Genomic DNA, 24,567 nt, shown 5'->3' on the forward strand with positions numbered 1-24,567 from the left:
AGCAGTTTCCCGTTTGTTCTGTAGATTAGCTCCACTCCAGCGGGGAGCTTACTGAGGGTGAAATGCAGCTTTGCAGCCAGGAAGATCGAAAAGAGCGTTGGTGTGATGACACAGCCTTGCTTGACCCCGATCCATATGTGAATTGGGTCTGTGCTGGATCCGTTGGTTAGGATCGCGGCGTGCATGTCGTCGTGAAGCAGGCGGAGGATGGTGACAAACTTTGAGGGCAGCCGAATTTGATGAGGACACTCCATAATCCCTCACGGTTGATGGTGTTGAAGGCCTTTGTGAGGTCAAAGAAGGCCATGTACAGCGGTTGGTGCTGTTCCCTGCATTTCTCTGTACTACTTTCAATTTACTATACTGTATTCGCTGCTCATGATGCGGTCTCCTCTACAATGGGGAGACCAAACGCAGATTGGGTGATCACTTTGCTGAAGAACTCCGTTCAGTCGCAAGCGTGACCTTGAGCTTCCGGTCGCCTGTCATTTTATTTCTCCGCTTCATTGGTACAGTGTAGGAGGCCGAGGTCATAGTGGGAGTGGAGCAGAGAAATAAAATGACAGGCGACCGGAAGCTCAAGGTCACGCTTGCGACTGAACGGAGTTCTTCAGCAAAGTGATCACCCAATCTACGTTCAGCCTCCCCATTGTAGAGGAAGACCGCATCATGAGCAGCGAATACAGTATAGTAAATTGAAGGAAATACAGGTAAATCACTTTTTCACCTGACAAGTGTGTTTGGGGCCCTGGATGGTGGGAAGGGAGGCGGTGTTGCATCTTCTGCACTTGCACAGAAAGGTGCCAAGGGGAGGGGCTGTTCGGGGTGAAACATTAACTCTTTTTCTCTCTCCACAGATGCTGCCAGACCTGCTGAGTATTTCCAGCTTTTCTGTTTTTAATTGAGATTTCCAGCATCTGCATTATTTTGCTTTTGTTGTAGACACAGCGTCAGGTTCCACATGTACGCTGACGACACCCAGCTCTACCTCGCCACCACCTCTCTCGACCCCCCAACTGTGTCTAAATTGTCAGACTGCATTATCCGACATCCAATATTGAACAAGCAGAAATTTCCTCTCTCTAAATATTGGGAAGACCGAAGCCATTTTCTTCGGTCCCCACCACAAACTCCGTTCCCTAGCCAGCGACTCCATCCCTCTCCCTGGCAACTGTCTGAGGCTGAACCACACTGTTCACAACCTTGGTGTCATATTTGACCACGAGATGAGCTTCCGACCACATCACCAAGACTGCCTATTTCCACTTCTGTAACATTGCCCGACTCCTCCCCACCTCAGCTCATCTGCTGCTGAAACCAGTCCTTTGTTACCTCTAGACTTGTTTATTCCAATGTGTTCCTGGTCGGCCTCCCACATTCTACCCTCCGTAAGCTTGAGGTCATCCAAAACTCTGCTGCCCATGTCTTAACTCGCGCCAAGTCCCGTTCGCCCATCACTCCTGTACTGGCTGACCTACATTGGCTCCCGGTCCGACAACACCTCAATTTTAATATTCTCATCCTTGTTTTCAAATCTCTCCGTGGCCGCGCCCCTTCCTATCTCTGTAATCTCCTGCAGTCCGAGATCTCTGCGCTCCTCCAGTTCTGACCTCTTGAGCATCCCCGATTTTAATCGCTCCACCAGTGATGGCCGTTGTTGTGTCTGTGTGTTGATAGAGACACTGAAGACAGGAGTTGGTTTCATAGGTGTTTACTAAACAAAGTCTGGAGGGGAACTAACTGATACAACACAATATACAGGCTTATATAGCCCGAGTGGCCATTACCGGCATTACAGTACACATGGGGCTCTTAAAGGCACATACACTACAATTCCTCCCCTTTTAGCCAACCAGTACATAATATTTTAAGTAATTATTAATTACATGTTACAAGAAAAATAATTACACATTGCTGCAGTTAATTAATTATAAGTCAGTCTCTCTGGAGGCTTCCTGACTCGGTCCGGATAACGCCTCGGTGGTGTAGTAGTTTCTGGTGGTGTAGTAGGTTCTTTTGGCAAGGCTGATTCGGCTTGAATGCCAGTGTCGGGTTCATCGGGTTCCAGTATCACCGGATCGGAGGTAGATATGGGTATCTCTACTTCATCGTTAGGCGTATAGAGTTGTGGTGTAGGTTGTCCCTTTTCGGATGACTCTATGATTTGGTCAGCATGGCGCCTTATTATGCTTTCTCCGATGTCCACGGTATACATCAGCGGTCCTAGTCGTGTGCAGATAGTTCCAGGCTGCCATTTCTCGGTACGGTAGTCCCGGGCCAAAACTTGTTGACCTATCTGGAAGGTACTAGTTGGCCTTTCATTCATGCCTTGAAATTGCCGGTTCTCCACGTCCCTTCTGATGTTGGGCTTGATCAAATCCAGCCGGCATCTTAGGCTTCTATTGAAGAACATCATGGCGGGAGTTTGGTTTGTAACCATATGTGTTGCATTCCTGTATGCGAACAAGAAGTTATCCACCTTGTGCTGAAGTTTTATGTCTTCATTACCCATGGCCTTTATGGCCTTCTTGAAGGTCTGGACAAACCTTTCAGCCAATCCATTGGTGGTGGGATGGTATGGGGCGGACGTGTAGTGCTTAACCCCATTGTTTTTTAAGAACTTCCTGAATTCTTCGGACGCAAATTGCGGTCCATTATCAGAACAGATCTGTTCCGGCAGCCCATTCCTGGCAAATATGGTCCTTAATACTGTGATGGTTTTTTCCGTGGTGGTGGAGGACATCTTTATTACCTCCGGCCACTTGGGAGTGTGCATCAACCGCGATTAAGAACATTGAGTCCATAAATGGACCAGCAAAGTCGATGTGTACCCTTTGCCAGGGAGATGAGGGCCACTCCCATGGATGTAGAGGGGCTTGGGGTGGAGCGTTTTGGACCTTCTGGCATCCTAGGCAGCTCTTGGTCATTTCTTCGATGTCTCCATCGATACCTGGCCACCATACAAACGCCCTGGCTAGGTTCTTCATTTTCACTCCACCCAGATGCCCCTCGTGAAGCTCCTTTAGAACTTTATCCTGGAGTTTGGGTGGAATCACCACTCTGGATCCACATATCAAGGTTCCTCGGCACACTGACAGCTGTTCTCTTCTTTGCGAGAATGCTGGCAACAGTGGTTCGCCATGTGCTGGCCATCCCTTCACTGTTAAATCGTAGACTCGTGAGAGAGTCGGGTCATTTCTAGTTTCCCTTTCAATGGCAGAATTTGTTACTGGTAGACATTCGACTATGGTAGAGTGGAAAATCTCCATTGGGTCTACGGTAGGTGCTTCTTCTACCGTTGGCAATGGTAGGCGCGATAACCCGTCAGCATTCCCATGCTGTTTTGATCCTGTTGTATTGGTGTGCCCCTAGAAAAAGGGACCACCTCTGTAGCCTTTGCGCTGTTATAATGGGAACACCCTTTTTAGGGTTGAATATGGAGATGAGGGGTTGATGGTCAGTCAACAAGGTAAATTTTTGTCCGTGTAGGTAATGGTTGAATTTCTTCACTCCCCATACCAGGCTGAGTGCTTCCCTGTCGATTTGGGGATAGTTACGCTCAGCAGAGTTCAATGAGCGTGACGCAAAAGCTATCAGCCGTTCCGAGCCATCAGGGAATTTATGCGATAATACTGTTCCTACGCCGTAAGGGGATGCATCGCACGCCAGTCTGATTGGCAGTGATGGGTTGTAATGAGCCAAAACTTCTTTGGACGTGATTAAGTCTTTGCATTTATGGAAGGCACGTTTACAGTCTTCGCTCCATTTCCAAATTACTCCTGTTTGTAGCAGTTCATTAAGAGGGTGTAGAAGTGTTGATAAGTTCGGTAAAAATTTATGATAGTAATTTATTAATCCCAGGAACGACCTTAATTGTGAAACATTTTCAGGTGCTGGGGCTTTTATGACCGCTTCAATTTTTTTCAGGTGACTTATGCAACCCTTCCTTATTAATTATGTGGCCACAATATGATATTTGATATTGGAAAAATTCGCACTTGGGGCGATTTGCTCGTAGGCCCCGTTCTCTCAGCCTAATGAGCACCTGCTCCAAATTGGCACGGTGCTCGTTGTCGTTTTCTCCTGTTACAAGGATGTCGTCTAGGTAGCATTGAGTCCCCGGAATCCCTTGGAGGACTTGCTCCATAGCTCTTTGCCAGATAGCTGGAGCGGATGCTACTCCGAAAACCAGTCGATTGTACTGGTACAGACCTTTGTGTGTATTTATCGTGAGATATTTTTTAGAGGCCTCTTCAACCTCCATCTGTAGATATGCCTGTGCCAAGTCAATTTTGGTGAAACGTTTCCCTCCGGATAGTGAGGCGAAAATATCTTCTATCCTCGGAAGAGGATACTGTACCGTGTGAAGGACCGGGTTTACAGTCACCTTGAAGTCTCCACAGATGCGAATTTTTCTCTGTTCTTCAGATTTATCATTATTCAATGCTTTCTTCATGACTGGAACGATGGGTGTTGCCCACTCGCTCCAATCTATTTTGGATAATACGCCTGCCTTTTCCAAATTCTCCAGCTCTGCCTCGACTGCTGGACGAATTGCGTATGGCACCGGTCTTGCCTTAAAAAACTTGGGAATTGCTGCATCTTCCACTTTTATTGAGGCGGTGATGCCTTTGAAGGTTCCTAGTTTCTCTTGAAACACTTCTTTGGCGTTGGCCAAGATGTCTTTTAATCGTTCAGGTATGACGTCATCATCGGTTTTTTTCTTACTGGTCACCGTCAGTGCCTGAATGGAGTGCCAGTCTAAACGTATTTTCCTGATCCATTCACGTCCCAACAGCGGTGGACCACCATCTTGTAGAATGTATAAATACAACTTTTGTATTTCCTTGCCGTTGTATACAACAGGCACCCTTATTTTTCCTTTGGGGTATACTTTCTGCCCCGTATATGTTTTCAAGATAATGGATGTGTCTTTTAAAGGTATATGCGGAAATAGCCCCTCGTAATCCCGTCGATTTATGACGGTCAGAGCTGATCCGGTATCTAGCTCCATTTTAACTGGGGACCCTGCTATCGTGAGGGTAACCCAAATGGTCTGGTAATCTTCTTTGGCAATTACATTATGTAATTTGAGATAGCTTAGTCTCTTGTTTTCGGAGTCGCTATCGCTCTTCTGGTCTTTGGAGCTACTGTCCGTCATCATTTGCACCTTTCTGTACTTTATTGATTTTTTTTTTCCTGTCTGTGGATTTTTTTTGTCCAGATCGGCATACCCGTGCAATGTGTCCAATCTTTCCACATTGCCTGCATGCTTTGTCCTTGAACCAGCAGTCCCTCTGGTCATGGGTGGATCTGCCGCAGCGATAACATCTCTCTCAACCCTGTGTCATTTCATGGGTGCCGAAGTCCTGTGTCTTTTGTTGTATCTCTGCAGCTCCTCTTGCGGCTGCTTCGTATGATACAGCCATACTGAAAGCCTTGTCCAGTGTTAAATCTTTTTCAGAAAGCAGCCTTTTCTGTGTTCCTTCACTTAAGAGACCGCAGATGAATTTGTGTCGAAGATAATCTGCTAGTCCTGCCCCGAATTGGCAGTGTCTTGATAGCTTTCTTAATTCGGTGAGGTAATCAGCGTTACTTTCATTCTTGTGTTGATTTCTATTGAAGAATTTGAATCGTTCCGCTATCAGCAGCGGTGTTGGGTTTAAGTGCTCCTGTAGGGTATCAACAATTTCTTTAAAATTCTTGTCCTTTGGTTTGGCTGGAGTGATTAAATTTCGTAACAGCCCATATGTCTTTGCGCCCATTAGATTTAGCAGTACTGAAGCTTTTTTTTCATCTTCTATTCCATTTGCGGTGCAATATACCTCCACTCTTTCCACATATGTGGTCCAATCCTCTATCTCGTTATCAAAAGCATCAATATTGCCAGACTTAGGCATCCTAGAAATAAAATGGCGCTTCCCGCGCTTTTCTTTCTTTTCTGCAGAAAAGATATGGCGCTTCCCGCGCTTTCCCGCCGCTGCTGCCGATGACACCGCGGTTTCCGTTCTTTTTATTTATTTATTTACAGTTGGAGACTCGTTCCCGCCGGACTCTCTAGGTCTGAACGCCGACCTGCTTGCAGCGCCGGCCGTCACCCGAGTGCTCCCTCCCCGTCTGTTACTGCTTGCCTCCGATTTCGCTGCTTGGCCCAGCTGTAGAGACAGCCGCTGGAGCCCCAGCCCAACGCCCAGGAAGGATTATTGCAGTACCTGCCACCAGCTTGGCTAGCTGGTGAAACCACAGCTTTTTCTTTTTCTTGATTTTTCTTCAACTTTGGACGCCAGAGGAATCGATGTCCTTGAGGTGCTGCCGAATTGCAGGTAAGTCCGTTTCCAATTCGTCGCCACTGTTGTGTCTGTGTGTTGATAGAGACACTGAAGACAGGAGTTGGTTTCATAGGTGTTTACTAAACAAAGTCTGGAGGGGAACTAACTGATACAACACAATATACAGGCTTATATAGCCCGAGTGGCCATTACCGGCATTACAGTACACATGGGGCTCTTAAAGGCACATACACTACAGCCGTGCCTTCAGCTGCCAAGGCCCTAAGCTCTGAAATTCCCTCCCTAACCTCTCTACCTCTCCTTCTTTAAGACGCTCCTTAAAACCTACCTCTCATCTGCCCTAATATCTCCTATGCGGCTCTGTGTCAAATTTTGTTTGATAACGTTCCTGTGATGTGCCTTGGGACGGTTTACTATGATAAAGGCACTATATAAATACATAAGCAGAATAATGCGGATGCTAGAAATCTGATCTAAAAACGGAAAATGCTGGAAATACTCAACAAGCCAGGCAGCATCTGTGGAGAGAGAAAAACAGTTAACGTTCAGATCGATGAAAGGTCATTGACCTGAAATGTTAACTGTTTCTCGCTCCATATAGATGCTGCCTGACCGCGTGAGTATTTCCAGCATTTTCTGTCTATATAAATACAAGTTGTTGTTGTTGTTGTTTAGTTACCTAACACAAACATTTGCATTTTGTGTGTTTAATTGCTGATTTTTAAGAATAATGTACAATGTCTGACGTTTTAAAAATGTTGTAATGGGGTGCAGCCTTAATGAAAAAGTGTTTGCTAATCTGTTAGTTTTTATTGGTTGGAGAAAGGAAGAGCAAATGACACGATAAAAAAAATTCGCATCACTGCACTGCGTGTTTGGCAGACCAATTTTCATTTGTTTACAAACACCTTTTAAGAAAATGGTGCCCCTTTAAAAGTGTCTAGCAAAGCAATTTACAAGGTTTTATTATGCAATTTTGTCTATGTTGGGTAACTCAATTAGTGTACAGTATATAATTAGATCAATACTCACAGCTGTTCTTGAACATAAATTTTAATTTTAGACTTTTTCAACACATGAAAACTGTGGCATTTACTGTACTGCAGTCTGTTGTACACAGATGTAGATTTTTTGGGTACATAAAGGGCTGAACAATGCTCTAATAAGTTCAACATCAAAATAAACTAAGCAAATGTAACCCCACTATTTAAGAAAGGAGGGAGAGAGAAAACGGGGAACTACAGACCAGTTAGCCTGACATCAGTAGTAGGGAAAATGCTAGAATCTATTATTAAGGACGTGGTAACAGGGCACTTAGAAAATAATAATAATAGGATTGGTAGAGTCAACACGGATTTATGAAAGGGAAATCGTGTTTGACAAATCTGTTGGAGTTTTTTGAGGTTGTAACTAGCAGAATAGATAAGGGGGAACCAGTGGATGTGGTGTATTTGGATTTTCAGAAGGCATTCGATAAGGTGCCACACGAGGTTATTAAACAAAATTAGGGCTTATGGGATGGGGGTAATATACTAGCATGGATTGCGGATTGGTTAACGGACAGAAAACAGAGAGTAGGAATAAACAGGTCATTTTTGGGTTGGCAGGCTGTAACTAGTGGGGTACTGCAAGGATCAGTGCTTGGGCCTCAGCTATTCACAATTTACATCAATGATTTGGATGAGGGGACCAAAAGTAATATATCCAAGTTTGCTGATGATACAAAGCTAGGTGTGAATTTAAGTTGTGAGGAGGATATAAGGAGGTTTAAGGGGATATAGACAGGCTAGGTGAGTGGGCAAGAACATGGCAAATGGAATTCCCTACCCCAGAGGGCTGTGGAGGCTCAGTCGTTGAGTATATTCAAGACCGAGATCGATTGATTTTTGAATATTAAGGGAATCGAGGGATATGTGGATAGTTCAGGAAAGTGGCGATGAGGTAGAAGATCAGCCATGATCTTACTGAATGGCGGAGGAGGCTTGAAGGGCCAAATGGCCTACTCCTGCTCCTATTTCTTATATATCTTATGTTCTTAAATTCATCCTCATGGGAAACATGACTGTATGGCACCAAGATGAAACACTTGGCGATGCAAATTAAATCAAATGTTCTTTGGACCTACATAGGTGGGATGTGTCCCTATGGCGAGAGTATGCACTTCACATTGGGCAAGTAGAATCCCTACAGGCGCGTGTAGATTTCTTAAGTTTGAAATCCTTAAAGACAGTGATTTCAGACGAAAAGAAAATAGCTGAGTCAAATCTTTCCTGACATCTGCACATGGTTACTTTCCAGAAAGAGTCGCACGATAGTAATGAGGAGCAGAAATCTTGGTTAATTCCTTCCCCGTTCCCCAATCCAAAGGACAATGAGATCACAAATGGTGCACTTATGATGGTCCCAGTTGAGGCTGAGTAACTAGGCATAGACCAGAGATTGAACCTGCAAACTTCCTGGAATGAGCAGACCATCACCCCATGCAGTGTGTATACCTGCTAAACCATTGTGGGGAGAGGGAGAGACCAAAATTAAAAGTTTATAAAAACTATGATTACCCAGAACATGAGTCATAGCCAGCTAAGTGGTGCGGGGTATTTCTCACAAGTGGCTAACTCACAGGCGGCAAAGTCATAGTGATTATAGTCACCTATGAGTAGAAAATATATATAGTGGAAAATAAAGTGCAGGAGATCATGCTTTATGGGAAATAAACTACAGGGGCTCATAGTTTAATTTTTGTAAACCATACAACTCAATTAATATTCTATTCATACAGTACACCTGGTGTATTTGTTTAAACAGTTTAAAAGATGTTGCTATTGTGGCAACATTTACTGCTCTAGTTGTGTAGCAATGTGGAGTTAGGTGATGCAGTTCAGCTTATTTTTTTCTAGTGGCATTTTAAAGCAGGATGTAGGTTGTAGAGCAGGAATTGGCTGCAACACTTCCATTGGTATTACTGTTAAACAACTTGCATTTATGTTGTATCTTATCACATCTCGCAGAAATGTCCCAAAGAAGTTCAATGAATTATTTTGAAGTCCAATTATTAGAAAGAAAGAAAGAAAGAAAGAATATGCATTTATATATTGTCGTATCACATTCTCAGAACATTCTAAAGCACTTTATAATGAAAGCATTAAGCTTCATAACCAATTAATTAATTTTGAAGTGCACTGACTGCTATGTTAGGCAATGCAGCAGCCAATTTGCACACAGCAAGGCCCCACAGCAATGAGGTGATTGATCAGTTAATCTGTTATAGTGGTGTTGGTTGTTGAACCAATATTAACCAAGATACTTGGAGAGGTCCCTGCTGTTTATGGAATAGTGTCGTGAGATCTTTAAAGTCAGACCTGAACTAGTTTCACCTCATCCAAAGGATGTTTTTTCCAACAATTCAGTACTCCCTCGGTACTGCATTGAAGTGTCAGCCTAAATCATGTGCTCATGCCCTTCCAGTAGGCGTGAATCCTCATCATTCTGAAATAAAAACAAAATGATGGAGACACTCAGCAGGTCAGGCAGCATCTGTGAAGAGAGAAACAGAGTTACCGTTTCAGGTCGATGACCTTTCGTCAGAACTGGAAAAAAGCAGGAAATGGAACAGATTTTTAAGCAAGTGTAGTGGCTGGGAAATGGGGGAGGGGATGAAAGAACAAAAGGGAAGGTTTGTGATAGGATAGAAGGCAGGAGAGATTAAGAGACATTAAGAGATATTCAAGGCAAAAGGAGATGGTAATGGGACAGGTTAAGAAACAAAGGATGGCTCTAGATGAAATGTAAATTGCGCTGGCAGAATGAAAGACAGCTGCCATGTGGGAGAGAAGACCAGAAGGCCAAACAAAACGTGTGGATAAAAAATATATATAGATGATAGGGGCCGGATTATGATCTGAAATTGTTGAACTCAATGTTGAGTCCGGAAGACTGTAAAGTGCCTAATCGAAAGATAAGGTGCTGTTCCTCGAGCTTACGCTGAGCTTCCGTGGAACAATGCAAGAGCCCGAGGACGGTGAGGTCTGAGTGGGAGTGGAGCGGTGAATTAAAGTGACAGGTGACCAGAAGCTCGGGGTCCCCCTTCCGGACTGAACGGAGGTGTTCTGCAAAGCAGTCACCCAATCTGCGTTTGGTCTCCCCAATGTAGAGGCGATCGCATCGTGAGCAGCGAATACAGTATACTAAATTGCAAGAAGTACAAGTAAATCGCTGTTTCACCTGGAAGGGGTGTTTGGGGCCCTGGACAGTGGGAAGTGGGGAGGTATAAGGGCAGGTGTTGCATCTCCTGCGCTTGCACGGGAAGGTGCCGGGCGAAGGGGAAGGGGTGTTGGGGGCGATAGAGGAGTGGACTAGGGTGTCGCGGAGGGAGAGGTCCCTACGGAATGCTGAAAGGGGAGGTGAGGGGAAGATGCGTTTGGTGGTGGGATCACGCTGGAGGTGGCGGAAATGGCGGAGGATGATCCGTTGAATGTGGAGGCTAGTGGGGTGAAAGGTGAGGACAAGGGGAACTCTATCGTGGTTCCGGGAGGGAGGGGCAGGGGTGAGGGCAGAATTGCGGGAGATAGAACGGACAAGGTTAGGGGGCCGTGTCAACCACTGTAGAGGGGAATCCTCGGTTGAGGAAAAAGGAAGACATCTCGGAAGTACTGGTATGGAAGGTGGCATCGTCAGAGCAGATGCGGCAGAGACGGAGAAACTGGGAGAATGGAATAGAGTCCTTACAGGAGGTGGGGTGGGAGGAGGTGTAGTCCAGGTAGCTGTGGGAGTCAGTGGGCTTGTAGTGAATGTTTAACAATAACCTATCCCCAGAGATGGAGACGGAGAAGTCGAGGAAGTGAGGGGAAGAGTCGGTGATGGACCATGTGAAGGTGAGGGAAGGGTGGAAATTGGAGGCAAAGTGAATGAAATTGTCTAGTTCAGAGCGAGAGCAGGAAACGGCACCGATAGTCATCAGTGTACCGGAAAAGGAGGTGAGGGAGGGACCTGAGTAGGACCGAAACAAAGAATGTTCCACATATCCCACGAAAAGGCAGGCATAGCTAGGACCCATGCGGGTCTCCATAGCAACACCTTTTATTTGGAGGAAGTGAGTGGAGTCAAAGGAGAAGTTGTTCAATGTGAGAACAAGTTCAGCCAGGCGGAGGAGGGTGGTGGTGGATGGGGACTGGTTGGGCCTCTGTTCAAGGAAGAAGCGGCGCGCCCTCAGGCCATCCTGGTGGGAGATGGAGGTGTAGAGGGATTGTACGTCCATAGTGAAAAGGAGGTGGTTGGGGCCAGGAATCTGGAAACTGTTAAAGTGGCGGAGGGCGTTGGAAGAGTCACGGATGTAGGTGGGAGGAGACTGGACAAGGGGAGAAAAAATAGAGTCGAGATAGGAAGAGATAAGTTCCGTGGGGCAAGAACAGGCTGAAACGATGGGTCTACCAGGGCAGTCCTATTTGTGGACCTTGGGAAGGAGGTAGAAGCGGGCTGTGCGGGGTTGGGGAACTGAGGTTGGCAGCCGTGGGGGGAAGATCTCCAGAGGAGATGAGGTCAGTGACAGTCTTGGAAATGGTGGTTTGATGTTCGGTACTGGGGTCATGGTCCAGGTGGAGGTAGAAGGAGGTGTTGGAGAGTTGGCGTTCAGCTTCCGCTAGGTAGAGGTCGGTTCGCCAAACAACAACAGCACCACCCTTGTCAGCAGGTTTAATGACAATGTCGGGTTTGGATCTGAGAGAATGGAGTGCTGCAAGTTCAGAGGGAGGTAGGTTGGAGTGAGTGAGGGGAGCAGAGAAATAGATACGGCCGATGTCACGCTGGCAGTTTGCAATGAAAAGATCTAGAGCGGGTAAGAGGCCTGAGGGAGGGGTCCAGGTAGAACGAGAATTCTGAAAGCGGGAGAAAGGGTCATCCGTGCGGGGGGAAGACTCCTGGCCAAAGAAGTGGGCACGGAGACGAAGGCGGCGGAAAAAGAGCTCAGCATTGTGCCGAGCTCGAAATGCATTGAGGTGGGGGCATAAGGGGATGAAGCTCAGGCCTTTGCTAATGATTGATCGTTCGGGGTCAGAGAGGGGAAGGTCAGAGGGGATAGTGAAAACGCGGCAGGGGGTGAGATTGGGAGAAGGGATGGGGTCAGAGGAAAGTGAAGGGGAAGAAGGTTCCGGAGGGGCGTTGGTGTCTAAGAGTTGTTGAAGCTTGCGATCCTTGACACCTGAAAAGAAGAAAAAAAGTTTTTCGTTAAAGCACTGGATGAGGTGATGGATGAAATGAAACTGCGGACCAGGACAGCTTTGAGATAGTGAGTCGGTGCTGCTGAAGAGAGAGGTCGAAAGTGTTCATGTGGCGTCGCATGGCATTCAGCGTGGATTTCAGGATACGGCGAGAACAGTGGTTCGAGGAACGCTGAATATCTTGGAGATATCTGTAGTCCTGGGTGGATCCAAAACACGAAGGGTGGAATTTCAGTTGGAATCCACGTGGAGTGAGTCGGAGCCGGAGACAGTTGCTGAGGAAAGATATGTGGCTGTGAAAGCGAGTTTTGGTAGATACCTGATCAAACACGAGAAGGGAGACAGAAAGCAATGAAGATGAACAAGGTAAAAAAGACAAATGAAAATCCCGTCGGAGAGAAGAGCAGAACTTCTTCAAGGTAGGCATTCCTGGAAGAGAGGTGGCAGTGAATTAAACACTAATACAAAAAGAAAATACTGCAGATGCTGGAAATCTGAAATAAAAACAGAAAATGCTGGAGACACTCAGCAGGTCAGGCAGCATCTGTGAAGAGAGAAACAGAGTTAACGTTTCAGGTCGATGACCTTTCGTCAGAACTGGAAAAAAGCAGGAAATGGAACAGATTTTTAAGCAAGTGTAGTGGTTGGGAAATGGGGGAGGGGATGAAAGAACAAAAAGGAAGGTTTGTGATAGGACAGAAGGCAGGAGAGATTAAGAGATCGTCATCATTCTGACTCGGGTAAGAGGCAAAGTGACATTGTTGACTCTTAGCGTAAGTTGGAGGCTTGTTTTTGATGGATTTGGTACCTTTGTATGTCTTGGTTCATGACAGTATTGCATCATGACACGTTTCTGCCAGTCACTTGTGGGCAGTATAAGGCATCATGTATAAACTACTGGTCAGAAATATACATTGAAATTAATTATATAGTGCTGCTGTTGAAGATTTATTCTGTTTATATGGTGAACTGATATAGATTGATAGCTTTTATGATCAAGAAAATTGTATTTTTTATAGCTTACCCATTGTAATGTAATTAAACTATTTATATTTCTATAAGATTACTTTTATTTACTGACTTTAATGATTTGGCCATTGATTGTAATGACAGCCATTGATAGTTTACGGGCAAGTGTAACATCACCAGAAATCCAACTGTAACAGGGGTCTCTCGCTTCTCTAGTGTGACCAGGACATTCAAATGACCCAGCTCACCATATTTGGGCATATTTAGTCCTGTTAATTGCTTGAGCAGAGGAGACTCCAGGAAAATAACCGCCAATAAATTATCAAGAGCCTGAATAGGTGTAAAAACAGTATATAATATCCTCCTATAAGCTCTCTACCTTAGTAAAGGAATTGTGGCCTAGAAATTCATTGACGCCACTTTTGGGGCGCTAAAGTGGGGCGTCCGCTAAAGTTTGCGGCCGCCGCCAAATCGATGCCACTTCTCCGATATTCATTAGCTTTGCCCTAGGAGTTCGGGCGAGTGCTAAAACTGCTGCTGGACGCCTCTCTTTGGGCGCTAAGCCGGAGGTGGTGATCGATAGCGCCGAGGCCGGGCGCAGTGCAGGTGCGACCATCTCGTGATTGACAGCAGACACCCTGGCGCCGGCCAGCTCTTAAGGGGGAAGGGTCGACTGTGTCTGCTGCCACGCCCTGGATAGTGGAGCCCTCCAGCTAGGCCTGAACACTGCTGCTGGACCCAAATAGCGCCTGAAGACATGGAGAAGGCCCGTGAACGTGCGCAGCGCTTCTCAGAGCGTGATCTGAGTGTGCTGCTTGCTGCTGTGGAGAAGAGGCGCCATGTTTTGTACCCGGACAATGGCAAGAAGGCGACGGTCCGCGTCTACAGGAGAGCCTGGAGGCATGTCGCCAGCAAGCTGTCAGCCAACAGCGACGTCCCCAGGACCGGTGCCCAATGCCGCAAAAAGTTAAATGACCTCACACGCATTGTCAGGGTGAGTACCCTTTCCAGTGACCTCCTCATCCTTGCATGTGCACCTCACATTATGGGCAAAGGGACCTGAAAGCTCTAATGGCCAGCCTTCATCCAGCAGCTATGGGACAGGCATGAGCATCAATTGCACATTCTGCACTGAACACACTGGCCAAGCTATTCCACCATGGGAGGCAGTGCACACCAGATCATGGCGACACACTGGCCAAGCTATTCCACCATGGGAGGCAGTGCACACAAGATCACGGCGACACACTGTACTTAGAGGCCGTCCTTTCTCTTGCAGGCCAAGCTGGCGAATAATCGCAAGAGCCGGACTGCGACCGGGGGAGGCCAACCCCATATCCAGCCACTCACCGATCTGCAACATCGCGTGGAGCGCCTCATGGGTGGCCGGGTGATTGGGCCCGTTGCATGTGGAGATGCCGACCCTGTTCTGGGCAGCAATGGTAAGGACATCACCTTTTGCACCTCTCTCGTCCCACTTGCGCATCAGATCTACATCCTTTGCCACTGTCCGACCAATGCGCTGAATGCCACCACTCATGCATCCCGCACTGACGCCCTCTCCTCACTCTAAAGCTACTCTTGTGCCTTCCTGCTTTCAGATGGTCAAGAGGAGGTCCCTCAACTTGCCAGTGACAGACCCTCCGAAGAGGAGCAGGAGGAGGAGCAAGAGGAAGGCGGCCTATCAGGGGAACCCTCAGCCGCGGCCACCCAGGCCAATGTAGGGGACACGTCTTCCCTGGAGGGCAGCGTGGCGGAAGTGTCGAAGGGGAGGGGAGCTCCTGGGACCTGCGGGCTGCAGAAAGGCGGGAGGGGGGTGGAAGCTCGGCGGCCTTCTCCCCAGAGGGGGGATGCGTCGGAGGGGAGTCCAATTGCTGGGCCCAGCGGCCTCCAGCAACGCAGGAAGGGTCGGCCAGCTCGGCGGCCTTCTCCCCAGAGGGAGAGTCCGGCCTCCAGTCAGGAGATGCTCTTCGCCGAGGAGATGGAACGCCTCGAAGACTTGTCCGCGGACTCGGAGCGCCGGCACACGGAGCTCATGGCGGCAGTGGCACGGTTGCCTGAGTCCATCGATTCCCTCTCTCGGAGTGTGGCCGAGTTCGGGCCCTCAGAGGCCACCAGTCGGGCGGAATACCGGGCAGATCAGGCAGCGAGTCGGGCGGAATTCGGGGCAGCTCTGTCAGCGACTGGCCAGGTGATCAGTGGTGCCGTCCAGTCACTGGCTGCTCTGATGCGGTCAGTGAACAGGTCAACACGGGCACTCACTGCTGCCACACTCGCTGTGTCAGCCAGGCATCGCCAGGGCACCCGGCGCGCTGCAGCAGCACAGCGGTCTGTCCCTCGGCAGATTGGTGCGCATGCTGCAGTGCTGGCCCGGGCGAGTGCCAGTGTCTCAGGCGACCAGCGAGCGCCTGCCATCCGCCAGCTTGCCGCCATTCCTCCAGCCGCCACTGCCAGTCCCCCAGTGGAGCTGCCAGGAGCTGCTGCAGCGACTGATGCTGGCCAGCCACAGCTGCAGCAATCAACAGCCGCCCGCTCGACGGCCAGACCTCGACTAGGCCGACCCCCAAGGGCATCTGCCGTCACGACATGTGCCCCTCAGGAGCCTGCCCCCAGCCTTGCAGCAGCCAATGGCCTTACTTTGAGGCGGAGCAGCAGGGCGGGCAGGGGCCACCCAAAGATGGCCAAGGCATCGCCCTAGCGGGCCAAATAGTCGAATGTGTGGCCATTTGTGTTTGTTTCTTAAGGCCGAGAATTGGATGTTTGTTTTTTGAAGGCCGATGATGTGATGTTTGTTTTGGACGAAGGCCGAGAATGACGGCCATTTTAGTTGCCCTATTTTGTTAATCCTCTCCAGGTTGTGGGAGCGAGTAATGTGTTTGAGTGTTTTTTGGGGGTTTCGTCTGTTTTTGGTTTTCATGTGGGAAGGGCCCAGAGTTTGTACAATAAAGCATTTTATTTATTCACATTGTCCATGTTTGATCTTTGAAGTGTTTGTTGCCTTAACCGGCTGAGGGCTTGCGGAGCGGCTGCAATCATGCTCTATCATTGGCACAAGCCATTCCCTGACAGGGGGCCTAGAAGTGACGTTCAATAAGCCGCCGACGGGCGGCCCTTGGACCTTGTGCGTCCCTCCTGGGCTGGTACTCCTCGTCCTCGTCGTCCTCATGCTCCTCCTGCTCCTCCTCCTGAGGTGGTGGTCCAACGTGAGGTGGCAGTGCCTGAGTCCTGCGGATAGCCAGGTTGTGCAGCATGCAGCAAACGACGACGAATTGGGAGACTCGATCCTGCGAATACTGGAGGGCTCCCCCGGAGCGATCGAGACAGCGGAACCGTTGCTTGAGCACGCCGATTGTTTGTTCTATGAGGTTCCTCGTCGCTTGATGGCTCTCGTTGTATGCCTCTTCAGCAGGGGTCGTGGGCGTGCGGAGCGGGGTCATGAGCCAGGTACACAAAGGATAACCTTTGTCCCCGATAAGCCATCCTCTTGGGGGAGGCTGTGCCTGGAACATGTCAGCCACAGTTGTCTGTCGCAGGATAAAGGCATCGTGGCTGCTGCCTGGAAAGCGGGCATTGACAGCTAGGATGCGCTGCCTGTGGTTACACACCAGCTGTACATTGAGGGAATGGTAGCCCTTCCGGTTGCGGTAATCCTCGGCATGCTCAAGAGGTGCCCGCAAAGCCACATGCGTGCAGTCAATGGCGCCCTGCACCATGGGGAAGCCCGCTATTCTTGCAAACCCCACTGCACGCTGCTGCTGCTTGTCCAGGGTCATGGGGAAGGAGATGAATTGATGTCTCCTTCTGAAAAGGGCTTCGGTCACCTGGCGAATGCAGCAATGCACGGCGAACTGGGAGATGTTAGCGATGTCCCCAGTAGCGGATTGGAAGGAGCCGGAGGCATAGAAGTTGAGAGCCACCGTCACCTTCACTGCCACCGACAGAGACGTCCTGCGCATCAGCTGTGGCTGCAGATCTCTCTGAAGCAGCCGGCAGATGTCTGCAACCACCTCCCTTCGGAATCGCAGCCTCCTAACACACATCGCGGCAGACATGGTCAGATAGGAGGTCTGCTGGCGGTATACCCTGCGTGGGTAAGGCCTCAGTTGGCGACGCCTGTTGCCCCCTCTGCGTCTAGCCAGGGCTGCCACTCTCTCACGGCGTCTGTAAGCCCTTCTGGCATAAGGCTGAAATTCAGCGTTGCCACCCAATGCAGCCCCCATTATATGCTGGCAAACACTGAGCTCTGAATGAAGGCAAAGATAATTGGTAAGCTCTGGCCTGAGCCAAAAATACCTGTCCAAGTGTTGGTCCAAACCAGTAAACTCTCCTCCTTGGTCTGTGTCCAAAAAGCCGTTGCACAAGAGTGAATGCTGCAAAATGGCTGGCCTTTATACTGCTGGGTAAGTGCCCTTTAATTAGCGCTCCCCCCAGCCCAGCTGGCCTGTGTACCGTTCCACTTCACAGTCGCTCGGGCCGCCCGGCGCACAATGGGCCGGCGCGAGTGAAGTTCCGGTTTGGGGCGCACAAAGGGCGTTGCACTATTAAATGACGTCATAATCTGCGCGCGCAGCAGGGCGCGCGCTAAGACTTTGCGCCGGCGCTAAATGTGTCCTGAAGTTGGGGAGAGGCGCAGATCGCGCTGCGCCCGGGCGATAAGCGCCTAGCGCTCGAGATCTACTCCTCCTAAGGCGCTAACGGCTGGCGCGCTCAACTGAATTTCTAGGCCTGTAAAGCTTATTTTTCCTGGAAACGGGTACGTGGGATGTTGCAGCTTTGTTCAGCTATTCCACAAGCAAGATGATGTTCAGGCAGTGTAGCAAAAGTGTTACTACATTTTCAATTAATCAAATTGTTTTAATTTTATTTTTGCATGACATTGTTGGCAGTAAACACAAATTAAGGTATGCGTCTCTTTTCATAAACCACAGGATATTACATTTAAATGTTTGTATGAATTTTATTGCTACTTATGTGATTTTGAGGTATTTCTTTTAGGCTGTCAGGTAGGTAGGTTGTAGTTGGTTCTGTAAGACAATTGTAATTTTGTTTATTGATCATGTTTATTTCTCATGCTTTATAAATAATCATTTTTTTCTTCCAGCAAATGGATGGGAGTTGTGGGATTGGAAGTACATGCTCAGTTATGTTGCAACTCCAAACTTTTCTCTGGGTCCCAGGTACAATTTTCAGCACCTCCAAATTCATTGGTATCATTTTTAGATGCTTCACTTCCAGGCACATTACCAGTGAGTATTTTTAAATATTAAATGTCGCTATACTGTACTTGTTGAGGTAGAAATAATGGTGCTTTATATAACGTTCTTTGGATAGGATTCCTACAAGATACCTCTTGCCAAATTGAGTTATTTGTCATAGATTGTGCCTTCCTCCTACATAAACCAGTCTCTCTCTCTTCGAATGATGTGAAATGTTAGGCACCTTGTCTCTTGCTGTTATCTGAATAAGAAAACTACAATTCATAGCGAAAGAAAATGGTATAAGGAATATGAGGATTATATTACTGCAAAGTTAAAGGGAATTACTGGGTGGCATGATGGACATGATATGCTGGTGCTCCAGTCAATGTTGGCATACAATATCAGAATGGCTGCAAACTGCTCATGCCTACAGTTGTAAGAAAGCTGGATTTTGGTACCCTGTCAAATACATGCCAAGGAGCTAGATGAATCCTTAACTCTTAGTTTTTTCCTCACTAAGGAATCAACTAGGGGTTTTAGATCTAGGACTGAGTGATACAATAGCAAAATACTGCGGATGTTGGAAATCTGAAATAACAACAGAAAATGCTGGAAATACTCAGCAGGCCAGGCAGCATCCGTGGAGAGAGAAACAGAGTTAACGTTTCAGGTCTGGGACCCTTCATCAGAACTGGAAAAAGCTGGCGATGTAACAGATAAACAGGTGCAGAGACAAGGGGGGAGGTTGGGAGGGGAGGAAGGAATTGAAGGAATATACCGTACTTATGTAAGAGGCAGGAAAGATAAAATGTTGCAAATGGGAATGGCAAAATAATACAGCATGAAAAATGGGAGCAGGGGTTATAGTTTGAAATTGTTGAACTCAATGTTGAGCCCAGAAGGCTGTAAAGTGCCTAATCAAAAGATGAGGTGTTGTTCCTCGAGCTTAGGTTGAGCTTCATTAGAACAATGTAATAGGCTGAGGACAGAGAGATCAGAGTGGGAGTGAAGCAGAGAATTAAAGTGACAGGTGACCGGAAGCTCAGGGTCACCCTTACGGACTGAACGGAGGTGTTCCGCAAAGCGGTCGCCCAATCTGCATTTGGTCTCCCCAATGTAGAGGAGACCGCATCGTGAGCAGCGAATACAGTATATTAAATTGCAAGAAGTACAAGTAAATCACTGTTTCACCTGGAAGAGGTGTTTGGGGCCCTGGACAGTAGGAAGGGAGGAGGTAAAAGGGCATGTGTTGCATCTCCTGCGCTTGCACGGGAAGGTGCCAGGGGAAGGGTTAGGGGTGATTAAGGAGTGGTGTTGCGGAGGGAGCAGCCCCTTCGGAATGCTAAAAGGAGATGAGGGGAAGATGCGTTTGGTGGTGGGATTGCGTTGGAGGTGGCGGAAATGGCAGAGGATGATCCGTTGAGTGTGGAGGCTGGTGGGGTGAAAGGTGAAGACAAGGGGAACTCTATTGTGGTTCTGGGAAGGAAGGGAAGGGGTGAGAGCAGAAGTGCGGGAAATGGAACGGACACGTTCAAGGGCCGTGTCAACCACAGTAGAGGGGAATCTTCAGTTGAGGAAAAAGAAAGACATGTCGGAAGCACTGGTATGGAAGGTGGCATCGTCGGAACAGACGCGGCGGAGATGGAGAAACTGGGAGAATGGAAAAGAGTCAGTGGGCTTGTAGTGAATGTTTGTCAATAACCTATCCCCAGAGATGGAGACGGAGAAGCCAAGGAAGGGAAGAGAAGAGTCGGAGATGGACCATGTGAAGGTGAGGGAAGGGTGGAAATTGGAAGTAAAGTGAATGAACTTATCTAGTTCAGGGCGAGAGCAAGAAACGGCACCGATACAGTCATTGATGTACCAGAAAAGAGGTGAGGGAGGGGACCCGAGTAGGACTGGAACAAAGAATGTTCCACATATCCCATGAAAAGGCAGGGATAGCTAAGGCCCATGCGGGTTCCCATAGCAACACCTTTAATTTGGAGGAAGTGAGTGGAGTCAGAGGAGAAGTTGTTCAATGCGAGAACAAGTTCAGCCAGGCGGAGGAGGGTGGTGGTGGATGGGGACTGGTTGGGCCTCTGTTCAAGGAAGAAGTGGAGCGCCCTCAGGCCGTCCTGGTGGGGGATGGAGGTGTAGAGGGATTGAACGTCCATAGTGAAAAGGAGACGGTTGGGGCCAGGAAACTGTTAAAGTGACAGAGGGCGTCAGAAGAGTCGTGAATGTAGGTGGGAAGAGACTGGACAAGGGGAGAAAAAATAGAGTCGAGATAGGAGGCGATAAGTTCCGTGGGGCAAGAACAGACTGAAACGATGGGTCTACCAGGGCAGTCCTGTTTGTGGATCTTGGGAAGGAGGTAAAAGCGGGCTGTGCGGGGTTGGGGAACTATGAGGTTGGCAGCCGTGGGGGGGAAGATCTCCAGAGGAGATGAGGTCAGTGACAGTCTTGGAAACAATGGCTTGATGTTTGCTAGTGGGGTCATGGTCCAGGCGGAGGTAGGAGGAGGTGTCGGAGAGTTGGCGTTCAGTGTCTCCTTTTCACTATGGACGTCCAATCCCTCTACACCTCCATCCCCCATCAGGACGGCCTGAGGGCGCTCCACTTCTTCCTTGAACAGAGGCCCAACCAGTCCCCATCCACCACCACCCTCCTCCGCCTGGCTGAACTTGTTCTCGCATTGAACAACTTCTCCTCTGACTCCACTCACTTCCTCCAAATTAAAGGTGTTGCTATGGGAACCCGCATGGGCCTTAGCTATCCCTGCCTTTTCATGGGATATGTGGAACATTCTTTGTTCCAGTCCTACTCGGGTCCCCTCCCTCACCTCTTTTCTGGTACATCGATGACTGTATCGGTGCCGTTTCTTGCTCTCGCCCTGAACTAGATAAGTTCATTCACTTTACTTCCAATTTCCACCCTTCCCTCACCTTCACATGGTCCATCTCCGACTCTTCTCTTCCCTTCCTTGACTTCTCCGTCTCCATTTCTGGTGATTGGCTTTCGACAAACATCCACTACAAGCCCACTGACTCCCACAGCTACCTGGACTACACTTCCTCCCACCCCACTTCCTGTATGGACTCTCTTCCATTCTCCCAGTTTCTCCGTCTCTGCCGCGTCTGTTCTGATGATGCCACCTTCCATACCAGTGCTTCTGACATGTCTTTTTCCTCAACCGAGGATTCCCCTCTACTGTGGTTGACACGGCCCTTGACCGTGTCCGTTCCATTTCCCGCACTTCTGCTCTCACCCCTTCCCCTCCCTCCCAGAACCACGATAGGGTTCCTCTTGTCCTCACCTTTCACCCCACCAGCCTCCACATTCAACGGATCATCCTCCGCCACCTCCAACATGATCCCGCCACCAAACGCATCTTCCCCTCACCTCCCTTTTCAGCATTCCGAAGGGACCGCTCCCTCCGCGACACCCTGGTCCACTCCTCAGCCACCCCTAACAGCCCTTCCCCTTCACCTGGCACCTTCCCGTGCAAGCGCAGGAGATGCAACACATGCCCTTTTACCTCCTCCCTTCCCACTGTCCAGGGCCCCTGATGGGCCTTCAATAACCACAAAACTAGAAGTTATAGACTTAAACAAGTTGGCTTTTAATCACTAAGATCAGAGCTAACATCTCAACACGCCGACTGGTTCACAGGAATGAGTCATACAGATCCTGGGATCTTTATGTAAGAGAAGTCAGGGGCGGAGCCAACAGCCAAGACCTGGAACCTCCCAGGTTAGTCGGGAAAGAGGAAGTGAAACTATACACGGTGGGGGAGGGTAATATACATGAGTGCAAAACCAATACAGGATCAAGACAAACAGATTTCATTACAGCCCCAAACACCCCTTCCAGGTGAAAATAGCGATTTACTTGTACTTCTTGCAATTTAATATACTGTATTCGCTGCTCACGATGCGGTCTCCTCTACATTGGGGAGACCAAACGCAGATTGGGCGACCGCTTTGCGGAACACCTCCGTTCTGTCCATAAGGGTGACCCTGAGCTTCCGGTCTCCTGCCACTTTAATTCTCTGCTTCACTCCCAATCTGATCTCTCTGTCCTCGGCCTATTACATTGTTCCAGTTAAGCTCGAGGCACAGCACCTCATCTTTCGATTAGGCACTTTACAGCCTTCTGGGCTCAACATTGAGTTCAACAATTTCAAACAATAACCCCTGCCCCCATTTTTCATGCTGTATTATTTTGACATTCCCATTTGCAACATTTTATCTTTCGTGCCTCTTGCATAAGCACAGTATGCTCCTTCAATTCCTTCCTCCCCCTCCCCTGTCTGTGCACCTGCTTAATATCTGTTACATCTCCAGCTTTTTTCAGTTCTGATGGAGGGTCCCAGACTTGAAACATTAACTCTGTTTCTCTCTCCACGGATGCTGCCTGGCCTGCTGAGTATTTCCAGCATTTTCTGTTGTTATTTAGGACTGAGTGATGCCTTAGTCGACACACAAAACGGTCCTTACACTAACCAGTTTGATTACAGTATTAAATATTATAATTAATTTAGCATTTGGTCCTCTAAATAGAGGGTTAATATTTAGATTGTTTTTAAAAACCTGAAAAGATAGTTGTATAACAGAGGTGCCCCTCAGGCACTGGATTTTATAATACTGTAAACTTGAAAATTTTACAGCAAAATAATAGTTGTGCGAGGGCTGTTCGACATGAATTTATTTTTACCACGATAATTTCTGCACTAAATCAATACATCAAAGGTAAATGATTAGTAAGAAAATTGATCTCTCGGAGCTAAGTGAATTATGATGCAGACAATTTTACATTACACTGCCACGCAAATAGTAAAAATAACTTGGAGGTTTTTGAAGCTGAAGTAATTTATTAGAAAAAGTAGAACAAATCATGCTGGTTGCCATTGCAACGTTTGCGTCATCATTTGTCTAACATTTAACCATTTAAGTTGTCTACTTAGATCTCAAGTTTCTAATCTCCTCCAGCCCTATAACCCTCCAAGATATCTGCACTTCTCCAATTCTGACCTATTGCACATCCCAGATTTTAATTGCTCTACCATTGGTGGCCATGCCTTCAGCTGCCAAGGCCCTAACCTCTGGAGTTCCCTCCCTAAACCTCTCCGCCTTTCTACCTCTCTCTCCTCCTTTAAAGAAGCTCCTTAAAACCTACTTCTTTGACCAAGCTTTTGGTCATTTGCCATAATATCTCTTATGTGGCTCAATGTCAAATTTTGTTTGATAACACTCTTGTGAAGCACCTTGGGATGTTTTATTATGTTAAAAACATAACTGAGGGGGTGGGATCAATTTATGTTCATTGGTTCATTGCAGCATGCCAAGATTCAACACCAGTCTTTGCATAGCTCACACGTTGAAGCAGAGCCTTTTCTTTTACACAAATCAATTGTAACCTTCACTGGTTTAGGTGTTTTCTTTTCTAGTTTTTTAATGATTTCAGCAGAAGTCAAGTTGACATCAAATTGATTTTGTTTTATGTCTCTAAATTTGTTCCACATTCTGCACTGCATGCAGTTGCGTGTGACCTTCACTGGCTTACAATCTCATTATGATCTTATATACACCCACATTAAGTCCATTGTGAATAGCAATGCAATATTGAGCTGTGAAGAAGAGCCTCACAATCTGAAGATTTGTGATATTCATCATGCTGACTCACAACAGAATTAGAACTTAATGGCCGGGATTTTCTGGGATGGTATCGGGTGCGATTGGTGGCAGGTCGAGTGGGAAAGCTGTTATTTTTAACCGGATTGGGAACCCGCTGTCAGCTCGCTCCCACATGCTTTTTCCCCAGACGCGTCTGTCATCGTGGAGCCGACCCAACCAGCACAATTGAGCTAATTATCAGGTAGTTTACAGGTACTTAGCCTTTTTTCACTTGCTTTTT

General features: G+C 47.9%; 2 protein-coding genes across 11 annotated transcripts in view; one reads left to right on the forward strand and one right to left on the reverse strand.

Annotated features, from left to right (window-relative positions):
- Window positions 1–24,567, reverse strand: part of fbxw7 (F-box and WD repeat domain containing 7) — a 632,150-nt gene that overhangs the window by 220,044 nt on the left and 387,539 nt on the right. The window lies entirely within an intron of this gene.
- The window catches only part of gatb (glutamyl-tRNA(Gln) amidotransferase, subunit B), a 76,339-nt gene that overhangs the window by 3,427 nt on the left and 48,345 nt on the right, over window positions 1–24,567 (forward strand). The window contains exon 2 of the mRNA XM_086011813.1: window positions 18,573–18,717. Within this exon, the coding sequence (XP_085867939.1) occupies window positions 18,573–18,717 (145 nt within the window). The remainder of the gene's footprint in view (window positions 1–18,572; window positions 18,718–24,567) is intronic.

Source organism: Somniosus microcephalus, chromosome 2, assembly GCF_052327205.1.
Source record: "Somniosus microcephalus isolate GS21.2 chromosome 2, FLI_Smic_1.0, whole genome shotgun sequence".
Classification (NCBI taxonomy): domain Eukaryota; kingdom Metazoa; phylum Chordata; class Chondrichthyes; order Squaliformes; family Somniosidae; genus Somniosus; species Somniosus microcephalus.